This window comes from Simochromis diagramma, unplaced genomic scaffold (genome assembly GCF_900408965.1).
Source record: "Simochromis diagramma unplaced genomic scaffold, fSimDia1.1 OVJJ01000557.1, whole genome shotgun sequence".
Lineage (NCBI taxonomy): Eukaryota > Metazoa > Chordata > Actinopteri > Cichliformes > Cichlidae > Simochromis > Simochromis diagramma.
The window spans coordinates 2847459-2865115 of NW_024387156.1; the positions used below are offsets into that span (position 1 = coordinate 2847459).

A 17657-nucleotide genomic window follows, 5' to 3' on the forward strand; every position below is an offset into this window, starting at 1 on the left:
AAAACAAAGCTGACACTTGTGAGACTTCAGAGGTATAAGCATCACAGCAGATGCCTTTGTGTCAAAGTAACTGAGGATAAAATGCAGAAAAAACATGAAGCAGATTTTCCTGGCCTGGCTTTTTATAGCCGATAACCAAAAAACATTCTGCAGTAGATGAAAAATGGAAGAAAACCATGAATCTGCATATGAACATTACCTGATGCTGCTTAAGTGAAGCAGAGCAAAGTTAGAGGTTTTATTAGAGACCGAGCTAAGTGTTTTGCAATTTGGCATCATTTGTAAAAGTTTAAAATTCTTCTGTATTAAAGAGCAGAAATGAGGCTTTCTTGTCAGAGGTAATTTTGGGGGGGAACTCCCAAAACAGCAGCAGACAGCGCTAAACACAACGGTGTGTTCATTAGACTCGTGGAATACTGCATTTTGTTTTTTTTTTTGTTTGTTTATTTTGTAGTCATTTCCGTCATTTCCGGGTTTCAAAAAAGGTGGTTTTGATTTTCATGAATGAGACGCTCTCATGACTCAGTGAGCAGTGCTGCTGGATTCTCCACATTTCAGTTCCTGTCGCCTCATTTAATCAGTCTGTGATTTCTGTGCACGTTATCTTGTCACTACATTGAAATAAACCCTTAAACAATTGTTAAATCTTCAGCTTCTTCCGTCATCATTCTGATCCGTTTTATAGCAAAAGTTGTACAAAACTATGTTTTGGTATCAATTTTTAGCTTCTTAAAAACATTCAGCATTTTTTTAAATGCATTCTCTATTAATATCTGTCCTCAGGTGATTTACTTGAAGAAGACCCCAGAAGAAGCCTACAGAGCTTTGATCTCAGGCTCAAATGCTGCTTACCTGCCTTTCAGGTGAGTCTCTCAACAGTAGTATTACTGCAGCAAGTACATTTACCATACTAGACATCTGTACCAGCACTGTTGAAGATCCATAACTTGCAGGTCAAGTTGGAGATTTAAAAAAAACAACAAAAACAACAACAACAAATGACAAGGTTGATTCAAAAAAAGAATTCTTTTTTTTATTCCATTTGTGTGCTGCATTTCCAACATTAAATGGTGACTTGTCTGAAAAATAATAGTATTTAGTGTTCTTATGAGCTGAGTTAAATGTTGTGAAGCAAACAACAACAGATCTGTCTTCAGGCTGGCAACCTAGCCACCCCTACCTTACAATGCTATTGGCTAGTAGAAAGCATATGTTGGTTATACACTTTTGCTTTCTACTGTAGCACTGTTTGTTTCTAATAATTTGAATGCATTATTATCTCTGTGGAAGTTTAATAAAATAAAATATTTTCAGAGGACTTCTCTGGTATCAGTATTGAGATGCAAATTTCTTTATTTTGATGGGATTATCTTATTTTGTGGCATTAAACCAAAGCTGTACGGTTACAATGTTGAATATCCAAAAGTAAAAAGGTAGCGTTTGCCCAAAATCCCCCAAATCTAATTTTTATCACTTTATTATGGTCATGTCAACAAACATGTCTACTAACGCTAAGCCAATCAAAACTAAAAAAAACAAACAAACTTCAACACAAATTCAACACCAAATTATTATTTTTAACAATTAATGGCGACACCACCATAATGTGTTTTCAGCAGCACAAAAATGTCCTCCTATTGATGTCGAAAAGCTTTCCAAGAACACAGAGTAAGGTACATTTTTAGTCCTTAGCTTAGAGTGAGTGTGTGTGTGTGTGTGTGTGTGTGTGTGTGTGTCTTATTTTATCTTTTATTCTAAAAGACCTGTGGTTTTCCTCTGAATATTTAATATTTGTCATTAATAAAACAAAAGTCATTCTTACTAAAATAAGTTTAGGGATGCAGCTATCGTTTAAGTGAAGGGTGTTAGCAGTTTGTATACCACAGCTAACAGTCACTGAGAGACCGGCCCAGAGCAGATGAGCTCTGTGTAAGTGTGCGTGCTTACAATAAAGGACTTCTTGTTGTCACTCACTGAATTGTTACATAACAGCTGAGCGTGCTGTTGAACGGAGGAGGACTCTGTTTTTCTGGTGGCCTCATGAGAAGCTTTGAGGTCTCACCTGGCTGCTAATGGATTAAACTTGGGTAGGGCCCACCTTTCCAGGGAGGGTTAGTAGTGAAACGTTCAGTGTCTGATCACAGCTCCATTAAGTTGTAGCTATAAAGGATTCAGACCCCTGAAGCAGCTGCAGCAAACACTACTCCTAAAGACTGAGGCCATCTGTTGGAGGTGCAGCTTGGGTGTCTGGGTCTGAACAGAAATAAGAAGAATGTTTAAAATAAAAATGACATGTCTGTTTTTGCCACACCAGATGTTGGAGCAGTGTGTGTGTTTTTGTTTGGTGTTTTTTTTTTTTTTTTTTTTTTTTTTTGTTAAATAAATAGTAAATAAAGTGCAGCGCCTCAATTTTAATCCAATGAACCGAGGAATATGAACACACGTCAGTGCTGACCAAGATATTCATCCATAAAAACAGGAGGGAAGAAGAGTCATTTTAATCAGTTTGGGCCACTCTGTCATCATCACAGTCAAAACACATTATTTCATTCATAGTTTGCAATTTATATAATATTTATATAGCAACAGCTCTGCTTTCATGATTTAGGCCAATAAGAATTTTCATTAGATAAAACTAAATACTAATTTTACTTTTGATTTTAAATGTAATTATTCAGCTGTAAGAAGAGAGCGACAAAACGTGTGAAAACAGAAACTAAAGATCTGAATGTGGAAAAATGGATCAGATACAGTTTACTGATGGACCTCGGGTATTAGTTACCCAGAGTGGCTCTGCCCTCAGGTCTGTTTTATTAAAAATAAATAAATAAAACAGTTTGCTGCTTATGAACAATTCCAATAATAGTAATAGAGAATTCCATTATTGGATAAAAATGCTTAAAGACAAACTCCCAGTGTAAGCATTTATAATTTAATCTAATATCACCCTTCATTAACAGATGATGGGCTCCCTGATGGTCACAGTTTCACATTTAACTAAAAAACAGGTTGACAGGTGCATTCATATTCACACAGTCACAATTAAAATGGAGACTAATATTTTATTCTGAGATTATTATAAATCTGTGTATAAATAAATGATGACAGAATGTCTGTAAAAGTGTTCATGTTAAATACACAAAATGGATTTCAGTATTTGTTTCAAACATAAACTTCTGGAAATTAATTGACTCACCTATGCACCCCGATAGCAACTTAATGAATGATGAAATGAATTGATGTCTGTCAGCTGGTTCAGGTGCAGCAGGAGGGGAGGAGTCAGGGAAACTCAGGCTGTTGAAGAAAACCTGCCAGCAAGCAGGGGTCCGTTCTTCGTACCTCGCTTACTACATCCAAGATCAAAATCATCGCGCTAACTTTGAGCTCGCTATTCCGGTTCTCCGAACACACCTGTTGTTGACGATTAGTATAGCTGGATGAAGTAATGTGAGATCACTGGGTGGCTTAACAGGGGCTACGCATCAATAGTAGAAACATTGATCGGCAACCCTTTGATTGGTCGGCGAAAATGTCGAAGGAGCGCGCTCGGTATTTTTCGGCAGCAGAGCAAGAACTCTTGATTGAGGGATTTCAGGAGTTTCAGAGTTTAATTAAAACGCAAGGGAACACTGCAAAGGCTGCAAAAGCAAGGAGAGAGGGCTGGCAGAAAGTTGCTGACAAATTAAACTCGTAAGTAATTTAATAATGATAATAATAATGGATTGGATTTATATAGCGCTTTTCAAGGCACCTAAAGCGCTTTACAATGCCACTATTCATTCACTCTCACATTCACACACTGGTGGAGGCAAGCTACGGTTGTAGCCACAGCTGCCCTGGGGCAGACTGACAGAAGCCAGGCTGCCATATCGCGCCATCGGCCCCTCTGGCCAACACCAGTAGGCGGTAGGGTAAATTTATTATATTATATTATATTATATCCTCTTTCACATTAGAGCCACGACAGGACCCACTAGAACATGGGAACAAGTAAAAGTGAAATATAAGAATATTCTACAGAATGGTAATATTTATCATTTATATTGCTTTTAGTCTCTTGAAAAGAGACCCTGAAATAATCTGTTTGTTTATAACAGCAACCAAGAAAAGGGCAGAGCAAAAAAAGACAGGTGGTGGTCCTGCACCCCCTCGTCAACAAGTTGGTTAAGTAGATAATACCCTCACGGGAAAATCGATATCTCTCTATGAGCACACTGTCGCGCTGAGCTAAAGGATCCTGTCTATCCCGCAATATACGCTGAATTCTGAGAACTCTCCTTATCAATCTCGCACCTTCCGCAATGGGTGGCTCGCGTATACGGACAGGACATGGCTGCGACAGACTTCCCAAATCCACCTTCGCTTTTATAGCCGTGGTCTCTCATCTTGATTACACGAAGTAATTTACTATTACTACTCTAAAATATGAATTACATCTGAAATAATCAAATACATGAAATAGAATGATTAATAGTACATTTCCCTTTTTTTAGGAAATGACCTGTATGTATCTGTATGGAATCAATAAAAGGATCAAATACTGCATTATCTTTAGTTACATTGATAATATTTATTTGTGGTAAAACAGTGGTAAAATGTCGCTGTTGCTTTCGTATAAATGAAGCGGGCATACCTGAGTGGCCGCGATCTAATCCTGTTTACATAAAGTAAGCCTGCTCCCGAGCAGGTTTACGCTCACGGCTCTGTTGCTATGACAGCAAGTCCCGGATGAGCTTCTGAGAACCGAACGATCCGAGATCACGCGAAATCGTCAACAATCAAATCCAGCTAACTTACTTAGCGAGGTACGAAGAACGGACCCCAGGTGTGTGTTACCCTGGTAACTGTTTCAGGATTGAAGTTGATGCTCTTTCTGGAACAGAAAACCAGAGTGTCCCTCATCTCAGGGTTAACAAACTCAGAGTTGATAGCCAAACCTACTTCTTGGAATACCCACATGGACATGGTCACCTAAAACTTGGATGGTGTACATATCAATAAAAGAAGGAAAACTGCTGCATAAGCGAAAACCTGGAGCGATCCCTTATATGTCAGGACTCGGAACAGTTAAGATACAGTTTCTCTAAACACAGCGTCTCTGTGTCTTTTAAACCCCAAAACATGCTGCGCCAAAAATTGGTGCACCCCAAGGATCGGGTCTCCCAACACAGAGTAATATAGTGTACGCTGTGAAGTGCCAGGAGGATTGCCATGATTTATACATCAGGGGATACCAAACAACCTCTGGCGAAGCGCAGCAGATAAAAGCTAACTCATCAGGTCAGGACTACGCAGTCTATACACACCTTCAGGCCAGTGGACGCTCTTTCAATGACCAGGATGTGGTGGTGGGAGGAACGTTGGTTTGGGCGGGCAGTGTTGGATTGTGGTGCTATTTTATGCCATGTTATACCCCGAATTAAAGATTGTGAATTATTATGTAGTTTTAGTTTGCATTATTCTCCTGAATTAGAAGAAGCTGATAACTATTGCATTAGTTAAACTGATTTGCATTACCTTAAACTGCTGACTTGTTGTGAATGAATGACATTGCTTTATGATGCATTATACTGCTGAGTTATAAGAAATACTGTACACAGAGAGTTATTGTCTTATTTGTCTGAATAGAAGAGAACAGAGTGTGCTGGAGTTTTCTGCCCCATTTCAGCAGGAGCAGATGAACAGGGAGCCAAGGTCGTAGCTTAGACGCCGTGTGAGAGAAAGCATGCAAATGTTTAGGCTTTTTATGATAAGGTGGAGGCACCAGACGCTATAAAAGTTTGAGCAATGCTCCACCATTTTGAGATTTGAGGCTGTCTGCATCAGTGTCCATCTCCCACGTGTGTGTTCATTAAAATCATCGTTTGACTCAACCCGGCCGGACCAGTGTTGTTATTGTGGTGTTTCTCTTGTTTCCATCCCCAATTTTGAACTCGTAACAGCAGTCAAGGAGGCCATTTATGTGAATGTATGGTGTCTTCACAATATGTATCTCTGCAGGGATGCTTCTTTTGGGAATTGCACCTTCAACCTGACTGTGTTGGACTGCTTGCAGGGCATCAGGAAGGTGAGGTCAATGTGCCGTCTGCTGAGTACTTGAATTTAAAATCTTAGTTTATTGGATTAATGACATTTTTTTTCCACAGTAGATGTTCCACACTACCTTTTTTCTGTGGGCATTATTACATTTTCTGTTTCTTTTAGTGTCTATAGTACAGTTTACACACGTTACATTTACATAGATCAAATTACTCTTGTAATGTACTGAGTTCTACATTTTTAACATTTTTGTTATATCTTTTATATCTTTATATTTTATTGCTCTGCTAGACCATTACTGCAGCCATCTTGCAGCTTTGTTGCCGATCTTTCTGCCCTCAGTTTTGTTCAGTTGTTTACAGAGTCAATCATTCTGTGTTTCAGGCTCTGCAGCATGGCTTCTTCAACTTCGAAACCTTTGATGTAGACGAGTACGAACACTATGAGGTATGAATACTCGCATCATTAGTTGCCAGCCGCTGCCAGTGTTTACTTCATCAAGTCAGTCTTTAAAATTCAGTTAGAAGGGAAAGGTTTAGAAAGACAAAAAAACAATCTGAGCCTGGTTGACAGTCATATAACTTTAGACATCAAAGCAAAACACGAAGAGAGTCACTCCAACTGAGTTCTGTCTACATTTGTAATGAATTAAGATTTGTTTTAAAGAAAGTCAGCAAACAATTAATACAAAATTCAGCGTGTTTGTTTTGCAGACTAAAAGGATGTTTACTATTCTCACATTATGTAGACAAAAGCACTCCTTGCAGAATGGAAAGAATCTTACTATAATGCACAAAATCATGAGTTAAGCAAGCAAGCTTGGCACACAGGTACATCTTAGACCCCTGTCGCTTCTTATCTATATCAAATATTGATGGAAATACACATAAATATACAGGAAGTTCCCCTTGTTTACATAAACGGCATCTACCACTCGTATTTGTAATTTTCTTAATTTGATTAAGTACAGCTCTCAGGGCATTATTAGTTAAAATTTAACTGACAAATATTCAGGATTTTCATCATCATTTCTTGCGTAGAACTGCAAGCATTCATTCATGATCTAAATAATTGATAGTCTTGTAATTAGCTTTGTTAATCTGATGTGTGTGCTTGCTTTTACTCTTAATGGAATTTTGACTACATCTTCTAAAGGTTTTTTGTTGTTGTTGTTTTTTGTTGGTAGCGCGTGGAGAATGGAGATCTGAACTGGATTGTACCAGGAAAGTTTTTGGCCTTCAGTGGTCCTCATCCTAAAACTAAAGTTGAGAACGGTGAGTGAACGTGTTCAGACTGCAGCCTGTCTTTTCTGCAATAGCAAGGGAGTCGGGTGTGTGTTGTTTTAGCATATATTATCATTTTCTTGTCTGTTATCAATTTGGTCGGTTGTGGAAATGGGGGGTGGAGTGGGGTTTAGGGTTAGAACACCTCCAGTTACATCATCAGAAGGTCAGATACCATTACCTCAGCTGGGGTATACCAGGGGTGAGCATTTAATTTACACGAATTATGAGGTCCGCGGCAATAAGATAAACTCAGTCTGCTCAGTATTCATTTTGTGTCGTTATAAACTGTTACTGGTAAGAGTAGACGTTAGTTAGGCATTGGAAAAAGTGAAATGTTTTTGCCCCCTGGTAGTGTCTCCCATGGCAAATTGAATGATTCAAAAACCCCTAAGAGCAGAAGATCCAGGGAACAGTTCACTCTGCCTGGGATAGGCTTACTAGGGCCCCCGCCCTCGAGCCAGGCCCAGGGAGGGTGCCTGAGGGTAAGCTACTGGTGGCTGGTCCATAGTCTGTAGAGCCCGGTCGGGCACAACCCGAAAAGGGACATGGGCCCACATACCTGTAGGCCCACCACCCGCAGAAGGCGACGTAAGCGTCCGTTGCATTGTGTGCTGTGTGGTTCCCGCTCGCAAACAGTCAGGTTCTTGTATTTTGTCTGCACATTGGGCCTCATAGTGATTGAAACACAGCTCTCTGTTCTCCACAAACTAAGCGCTTGGCTATGTTGCTGCCGATGACAGAAAATAAATACTTAAAATTCCATATTTTAGTAAAAACTAGAGATGGCACGATACCACTTTTTTATGTCCGATACTGATATCATAAATTTGGATATCTGCCGATACCGATATTATTAGATTATTCTGTGAATAATATGAATCCGATATAGTGTTTTTTTTTAATCAATAAAAATGTTTTTTTAATATCTTGCTGCATTTTGTATAAGTTCATACTCAAGTTTAAATAAACAACAACACTAAAGCTATTCTGTTATACCTGTATGTAAAAAAATACACTGCACCCAAAATATTTCATAGTTCAGCAAAACTGATCAATCTAATAAACTTAAACCTACACCATCATCCCTATTCTGGTATTTTAAAGAGTACTTAGCAGAAATATTAAGCAACCTAACTAACAGGGTTGCAAACGCCCAGCAAAATGATGCTTAATCGACGTAATCAACTTTAATCTGACGCAGTGTGGAAAAAAAAAAAAAAGCACAGAAATAAATTCTTTTTCAAGAATAATTAAATAGATTCAACATCTTTCTTCAACAGAATTGCAGACTGCACAGATGGTATCTTCCCAAAGGAAAAAGTACTATAGCTTACTAGGGTATATTAGACTTAACAGTTACTATATACAGTAATGGACTTCTATACATTTTACATCGGATTAAAACTTTGGGTGTAAGATTCAGATAATTAATTATTAAAAGCTAGACATTTTAAATGAGAATAAGAAAGAAAAGTATGTCTTTGTGCCCCCTTTTCCCTGTTAATGCCCTATCGGCCCCCCTGGCTAAACTTTGCTAGATCCGCCCCTGCACAGTTACCAGCCGTCAGCTGCGTAGAAAAGGATCCTGGTCTAGAAAGTAATATTAAATCAATTCTAACAGCAGCTTATCAAGCTTAAACGTGCTGCTGTTGTCCAGCCGCTGGTTTCCTCTTTCTGGCGCGAAGTGGACCAAAAACAAAGAAGAGAGATGGACTTGTGACAGAAAAGCCAGTCAGCTGATCATTAAGCAGTTTCATGATTGAAGTAGCAGCAGGAGAGGGAGGGAGAGAGAAGAGGCACTCGCTCCATATATCGGTTGTTAAGCTTAACGTGGGAATGCTTTACAAACATTCAGAGATGAACTTACACACTTGCTTTACTTCTCTCGGGGATAACTTCCTCGGAGATGAAATGCTGGTTTGGTAGCGAGACTACAAATACACACAGCCCTCTATCACGTGATGCATACTGCTCCGACGTGCTACGGTTATGAGCCGAGTTACGCCGTGTTGCAAGTTTTTTGAGGTGCTTTTTTTGATATTTAATGGATCGGATTCCATTTTTTATTTCTCTCCGATATCCGATCCAGTAATTTACGTCAATATCGGACCGATACCGATACGTAATATCGGATCGGTCCATCTCTAGTAAAAACCCTACAATCATCTTCATGCATCCATTAGTAAATTAAAAAAAACAGTAGTCTTCTATATAGTTGTGTTGTGATTTGCCACAGACTGCATGCAAACTGCATGAATGTATACCGTATTTACCGCACTATAAGGCTCACCAGATTATAAGGCGCACTGTTGAAGACTGGCTCTGTTTTCATACATAAGGTGCATCATATTATAAGGCGCATTAAGACAAACAAAAAATAACTCGACCTTTATTAAGCTCATTCACAGTAACTCTTAACGCTGTTAAGCTGTAACACATTAAATATTGAAAAATACACTTACATTTCCAGTACGGTACATTCAACTTCCACAATTCCATCAAACTCTTCACCTTCCGTGTCTGAGTTACGGTAAACAGCTGGGCAATTTCGGCATCAAGCATGCCCGGATCCCTCTCACACCGGATTAAAAGGCGTTTAAAGTGCATTCAGCAGAATAAAACAATCGGATGAGTTAAAATTTAACCAACTCATTCACAGTAACTATTAACATTGTTAAGCTGTTAAACATCAAATATTGAACAATACACTTACATTTCCAGTTCATTCAACTTCCACAAATCCATCAAACTCTTCACCTTCAGTGTCTGAGTTAAACAGCTGGGCAATTTCGGCATCAAGCATGCCCGGATCCCTCTCATCATTATCCGAATCAGTCTCGTTGCTGTTACTTAGCTGTTCAGTGATTATTCCAGCCTTCGTGAAAGCTCGGACGACACTTGAGACTGATACCTTAGCCCAAGCAGCCACGATCCATTGGCAGATAGTGGCGTAACTCGCTCGGCGTTGCCTCCCTGTCTTGGTGAATGTGTGTTCGCCTTCTGTCATCCAATGCTCCCACGCAGCTCGTAATTTAACTTTGAACGACCTGTTGATACCAATATCTAGTGGTTGGAGTTCTTTGGTTAATCCACCCGGAATGACGGCAAGCTCTGAATTAGTTTGCTTCACTTGGGTTTTGACAGCCTCGGTGAGATGGGCGCGCATGGAGTCGTAGATCAAAAGAGACGGAGATTTGTGGAAAAAGCCATCCGGTCTCTTGACATAAACTTCCCTCAGCCACTCGCTCATTTTCTCTCTCTCGTTCCCTGTGGTGCATATAGATACCGTACTGGTCCCCGTTTTCTCGACAGTACGGTTCACGGGGATGTCAAAGGTGAGGGGGACCTCATCCATGTTAGTGATGTGTTCTGGCCGGATCTTCTTTTCAGTGATCTTATTCTGGCAGTACGTGCGGAAAATGGCCAACTTTTCTTTGTAATCCTTTGGCAGTTGCTGTGAGACAGTAGTTCTTATGCGGATTGAGAGATTATGCCTTTTCATAAAACAGAAGCACCAAGAATGTCCCCCTCGAAAGTCGTTGATCTGCATGTCACGTGCTACCGCTGTTGCCTTGAGTCGAATAGAGACTGTAGAGACACTTCTACCTGCTGTTCTCTGTTCAATAACCCACTGTTCAATTTTGTCCTCTAACTGCGGCCATCGCGCCTTGTTCCCTCGGAAACTCCTTTTGGTCTTCTTTACTTGTTTTAGGTCATCTTTTTGCTTCCTCCACTTGCGCACCATGGACTCATTAATGCCGAATTGTCTGGCAGCTGCTCTATTTCCATTCTCTTCTGCATAACTAATTGCTCGAAGTTTAAAATCAGCTTCGTAAGCGTGTCTCTTCGCGGGTGCCATTTTGGAGTCGTTATACACACACAACACGGTAATGTTGTGTTGAAGCACAGTACGTATTACTCCGCGAGGCTCCTGGCAACGGTAACCGTAATGCTCCAAAAAGTGGCACTAAAAATCTTTTTTTGACAGATTTTTGAGCATAGTGTGCCACATAAAACCGGTTCGAGGTCAGTAAGCACAAACCAAAATTCATACATAAGGCGCACCAGATTATAAGGCGCACTGTCGATTTTTGTGAAGATTTAAGGATTTTACGTGCGCCTTATAGTGCGGTAAATATGGTACTTATGTACTTTCAATCTTAATTTACCATTGACCTCATGTGGGCCAGTCAGCAACAACCAAGGGACTAGATGTGGCCAATGGGCCATACAATGCACAGTTTGCCCTATTGGCTGGCTCAGCAATGCTCCTGTCAGGAGGAACTAGGGAATCCTATATAATAGGGTGACATGGTGTCAGATGACATTCAAAAATCTCATCTTGCTACTCACAGATGTCCACAGTTGAGTGCACAATGCAGTCACTGGGAACTTTTGTTATGCTGCAGTTATATACTAGTTCGCAAGAAGTAGCAACACTGTCCTGTAGCTAGTGCTTGTATTGAGTGTGTTGAGTAGCAGATGCTACTACCACAATGCTAGTCTTGCCGGATTTACACAGCTTACTATCCCCGTCTCTGGGTGCCAGGAGACTAGTGTTAAATGGTTGTAGCATAGGTCTGAAGTATGGCGGGGTCACATACTCCTCTCTTGCAAAAGCATCAGTGAAGTATTGAAGGGGTTTCTGAACTGGCTTCTCTGTATCCTGGCATGTAGGTACAACAGGCCTGGTTTTCATGTTGACAGAGTGAGCTTTAGATGGGGTCTTTCCTATTCCAGGACCCTCTCTCAAGCATTAGCAGTCTTCATTCCCAGTGAGTGGCTGTCATGGTGATGAGCTGGTGGTGAACTGGTAGACATGGCATAGAAATGGCCTAGGCGGTATTGGCGTTGTCATGTTGTGTCATGTTATGTAACACATAAAATAATAACAAAAAAAAGGAAATCTTTCATTTTTATGTAAAAAGGCATATCAAAGACAAATTAACATCCACCTGTGTTTAGTAGAGATGTATAAGTTTACTGTGTTGCATAAATGTGTAAACTACAAATGCCTTTAGCTTGTAAATATTGGTGAAATCACCAGCAAATGAGGGAAATTGATGTTTCGTTGTTGTTGTTGTTGTTGTTTTTTAATAGATCTTTTCAGTCTCTAATAATTATATATGTAAACTACATCCCTGTCTCTACTCAGCTGGGGCTCTCATTCACTCTTACAATCTTCAGTCTAACACACATGCACACACTCCAGTAGGGTTAACAGTTTATGTTACGGAGTTTCACTTTTACAAGTTGTAAGCTGTGTACATCTAAACACTTCACATAGATAAACTGTTGTTCATTAGCCATATTAACTCTTTAAATCTATACAACTTTTACTTTTTCATATTTTTTTTTCTTATTTCAGACCAGTTGATTTAGTTTTGCACTCACCAATAGCCAGATGAAATCTGTAATTTTCTGTAAACTTCTAGCCTGCTTGTGCCACTGTGGGATCTTCCCACGTTATCAACTGCCCTGTGCTGTTCCCTGTTTGAAGCCCGGGGACAGATTTGGTCAAAAGGCTGTCTTAAAGAGAGATTGCTGATTGTTAATTGCTTTCATTCAATTCAGTTCAATTAAATTTTATTTATACAGCGCCAAATCACAACAACAGTTGCCTCGTGGTGCTTTATATTGTAAGGTAGACCCTACAATAATACATACTTAGTCTTAGTCTTGGTTAAGCGTGTAGCGGAGATCCATGCTCTCCCTCAGCCCTTCCCACTATGGTTTTCCATTTGGTACATAGTTCATGAATCTATCTGAAAATGTGAAATTATACACTGTATGCCACTGGTTGGCTAGTCACTCAGTGATCATAAGAATGACTCCTTCATGAAAATCAAAACTGCAAATTTTGAAACTCAGCAGCAAGGGAAATGGCCAAACTGAACAGCGTGGTCCCCGAGCCTGAAAAAAAAAAAAAAGCAGGCGTACAATCGCCTCGACATCCGCCCTTGTTGTTGTTTTTGTGTCACATACAAATGATGCCACAACTTTTAAATGCATCGCTATAACGGTCCACACGTTGAGGTGGTATTCAATTTTAATGCAAAACAACGGAAATAGTAGAGTTGAGTCAAGTTGAAGGATTTCATTTACAAAAACATTTAGGAATATTTATGTGGAGTGCTAATAAAGTGAGAAAAAAGTTGGGCTATTAATTAATTCTTGGGGAGGAACTGAATTACATATCTATTCAAAACTGCCCGACACAGAAGTTGATCAGTTAAAATTTCCTGCAAGGGGAATATTCATTAAAATCTTGGGTAGATTGTTTGTCACCCAGTGATATTAAAGTGCTTATGCAAACAGGCCACCACAGCAGATTGGGGATCCGGCGTAAAAGTCTGCTGAGCTTTTTCATGCAACCCCAAGGAGTATTGTCTTTAATGGTCTCATGTTAGTGCAATAGTTTATGCACTCACCTATTTGGACCCGGGTTAGGTTGTACCTTTCTAGGTAAAGGAAGCAATAGAGCAGTAAACTTTTTTTTTTTTTTTTCTTTGTTGCAATACAGACTGTTTTTTCGTCACCTCTGTTCTCCTTAGGAAATGAGAAAAGAGGCAAATACACCAGGATGAAATAAGCAGAAACAATATATAGTGTGTTCTGAGTCAAATGACGATGATGTGGCATCACAGCTTAACCAGGTGTGACTACATTGACCAAAGTCAGGCCAATCTAGTCTCCCAATGAAACAAAAGCATTAAAGGATGTAAGTGACATCTGTTGTCATTCTGCCTACTGCAGGTTACCCTCTGCATGCTCCTGAGGCTTACTTCCCATACTTCAGAAAACACAATGTGACTACTATCATCCGTCTTAACAAGAAGATCTACGACGCCAAACGCTTCACTGATGCAGGCTTCAGCCACTACGACCTTTTCTTCCCAGATGGCACCACACCCAACGACATCATCGCACGGCGCTTTTTGCACATCTGTGAGAATACAGATGGTGCTGTGGCCGTCCACTGCAAGGGTATGTCCTGTCCTCTATCTGGTTCTGATGGTGTAGATGTTAATTAATATTATTAATAATTCAGTGTCCAACCTAAACCCCCCCTGGTCAGTGGCTCACAGTTTTACTGGCTCATGGCTTTTTATTAACTTGTTTAAAAAAAACAACAAAAAAAAACAAAACCTTTGACACAGTATTTTATATTATTTCACTTTCAATCTGAAAAAGTATTATGAATACCTTGAAATAAATATGATGTAATACACCCCATGCCCCCCTTTAGACTTACCCCTGTTTGCTGCAGGTAAGGCTATATGTAATATAGGATGGCTGGCATCAGCCTTGAGCAGGCAGGATGAATCGTTGCAGCCCTAATATTTACATTTTGGAGCAAGTGAGGGGATTTTTCCAAATCCCTAGACCCTTCAGGCAGGCTTTAGAAGTTTAACGGAAGTGACCAGTCTATTGTCATTTAGCATGTGGTACTTATCTGCAGTTGGTGCAGTGAGTTAGTGGTGTTCATCCACAGAGTTTGTGATAGAAACAAACAAGAAGGCTGTTTGAAGTCTACTTTAATACTTCTCTGCTGACTCACTGGTTCACTTCTTTGTCTTTCTGTCAGCTGGTCTGGGCAGGACGGGAACTCTAATTGGCTGTTACCTGATGAAACATTACCGCTTCACGGCAGGTGAGGCCATCGCATGGATACGGATCTGCAGACCGGGCTCTGTGATTGGACCCCAGCAGAACTTCTTAGAGGAGTAGGTCTCTCATTATTTGTTTGATTGTATCTCTGCCTTTCATTTTTGTGAGTGTTTTCATCTTTCAGAAAGAACAACAAACAAATTCTTAAGATGTGAAGATAAACAGTATTCAGTTGTATGATGCATCAAACTAACTTGCTTCCAAAATTTACTCATATTTTGTCCACAAACATCTGGTTTGTTTGGTACGTTTACATATACTCACTGTGGGCATTAATGCTACTGAAATTCTGGGCTTTTAATTGTTTTTTTTTTGTAGCTGCTCTTTTTGCAGGGTGGAATGATTATATAGTCATACATCTTTAAGTATTTAAAACAAACAAAAAAAAAGATTGGGGGCACAGGTTTTAACCATCTAGCTCATGAGTTCGGCTGAAGCTGAATAATTTTGAGGTAGTTGTTGTTCTTCTTCTTCATTATATCCTCTTTATGCAGTGCACCAGTACCACTGGTAGGAAAACAGCCCCAGAGCATGATGCATGAGCAGCACCGTGCTTGACAGTTGGTACAGTGTTCTTACGTTTGAAACACTCACCTTTACTCCTCCAAACATATCTCCTGTCATTTTGGCTAAACAGCTCAGGCATTTTCTCATCTGACCATAAAACATTTCTCTAGAAGGCATTTGGCTTGTCCAAGTGCGCAGCTGCAAATTGCAGTCAAGCTTAAATGTGTTCATTTTGAAGTAAGTGCCCCGGTCGGCGCCCTCCAAGTCCATCCTGAAGCAATACTCACTTCACTGTGGATAGGGACACTGTGTTTAACTTGGTGTTCCACCAGTTTCCTGTCATCTGAGGGTGAGAGCTTGGCTCGTTGTCCAGACCTTGGCAAAGTGTCGGCCAATCCAAATAAGTTGTACTTTTGTACAATTCTTGGAAGTAATGCTCTTGGGAAGTATGGTTCTTTAGAAAGTGGTCCGGAAAAATATCTTCCCAACTTCTGTAAATCTACAATTCTCCTTCTCAGGTGATCCTGTCCTTGTGATATTTCTTGGTAGTAGCAGGACCTGGTGATCTTGTTCATGTTTCACAAAGATGAAATTAGAATTGAATATCACTCCCAGGTTACTGACAGCTGATTTTGCATAAACTGATAAAAGGACTTGATGCTTGGATGCAGTTTATCTAAATGAGTTTTTTTTTTTTTTAATTGCACACATCCATTCCCTAATATAAGATAAGACAGTTTCAGCAGTGTCACCACTTACAATGTCATTTTACCATAATAAGCACAGCCTCAGTGCTGTGAACCTGAATGTTTTTTTTTAGTTGCATGATGCAACTATAAAAGGTAACTTTGAGATTGGTCAGTAATTGTTGTGGTCAGAGGGATCAAGACCATATTTTTTGATGATGGTTGTACAGAGGCTGTCTTTAAGTATTCTGCGACACAGCCAGTGGAGAGAGAACTGTTAATTATTGAAAGTAACCAAAGGCCTGTGACATCTAAAACTTCCTAAAGAAATTTTGGAGGAGCCTCTATGTATTATTTTGATTCTGTGTGCATTAAAGAAAATCCAAAATAAATTCAAACTTGTGCACCAAAATTATAATACAGTAGTAATACAGTCATAAAAGATGTCTGTATTATTCCACCATCCAAAAATACCTTGCCATCCATGCATGTGATTTGTGAAAGTAAAGCTCTGACCACAACTGTATCTACTACATAAGTGCAGTGTAAAAAAAAGAAATAAACAAAAAAACTGAACTATAGTTTGGTGTAATGCCAGTTTGTACCACAAGATGGTGCAACAAGTTAATGTCACATTCATTCTGCACTGTCTACATGAATGATCATGGGTTACGGGTATTCTAGTAAATGTGAGAAGCGCATGAAAGTAAATGGAAGGTGTGACACTCATGACCACCAGCACTTACTCCCAGAAAGAAACCAAAAGAAGTGAAACAGAAAATATTGTGATAGTAATATCATTGTTTTTTCAAGAAACCTTCTGATAGGGCAGTCGACTTTTAAAGTCAGTCGACTTTTAAATTTAGTTTTTAGAAGATTTAACTGGTGACTTCTATATATTCAGTTTTATGTTTTGGTGACTGTTGAAAATAAAGTTAATTTTATAGTGCCTCAAAATAGCCTCATCTTGTATTCATCCTGCATCTGAAACAGTGCAGAAACTACTTTAAGGTGTGACCATCCAGTTTTGCTCTTAAAACCTGTAATCAGATTACCAAGTTACTGCAGGCTAGTATAGAGCAGCTCAGTTTGTTTTGTCATTAAACTATGTTTCTGTGAACACATGTTTGAACGTGGTGAAGATTTCAATCAGCACATAGTGGTTTGAGTCTGAGCTTTGCAGCTACTCAACAAACAGCTGAAATTTTTAACTGCTTAAGTTTTTTAATTGGTGATCTATCACTTCAAAAACAATGTTTTATCCAGTGTGACAAATTAATGTTTTGTTGGGATATAGTAGTTTGCAGTTCAGGGTCCTGTTGTCTGTAAGTTAGTTAAAACAAGGCTCAGTTTGTCCTAGTTATATTGATCCTGTTTATTTGGTTCTTCAATCCAATAAGCCTTCAAACCCCACAAGAGATTTAAGATTAACCAAATAGATTTAAGGTTTTGTTGCTATATCAATCAG

The 17657-nt window shown here is 39.5% G+C and overlaps 1 protein-coding gene across 1 annotated transcript in view; it reads left to right on the forward strand.

The window, feature by feature from the left end:
• cdc14ab (cell division cycle 14Ab) overlaps positions 1–17657 on the forward strand; it is a 32989-nt gene that overhangs the window by 3724 nt on the left and 11608 nt on the right. Inside the window, 6 exon segments of the mRNA XM_040048576.1 lie at positions 784–863; positions 6001–6067; positions 6424–6486; positions 7226–7313; positions 14082–14312; positions 14914–15052. Of these exon segments, the coding sequence (XP_039904510.1) occupies positions 784–863; positions 6001–6067; positions 6424–6486; positions 7226–7313; positions 14082–14312; positions 14914–15052 (668 nt within the window).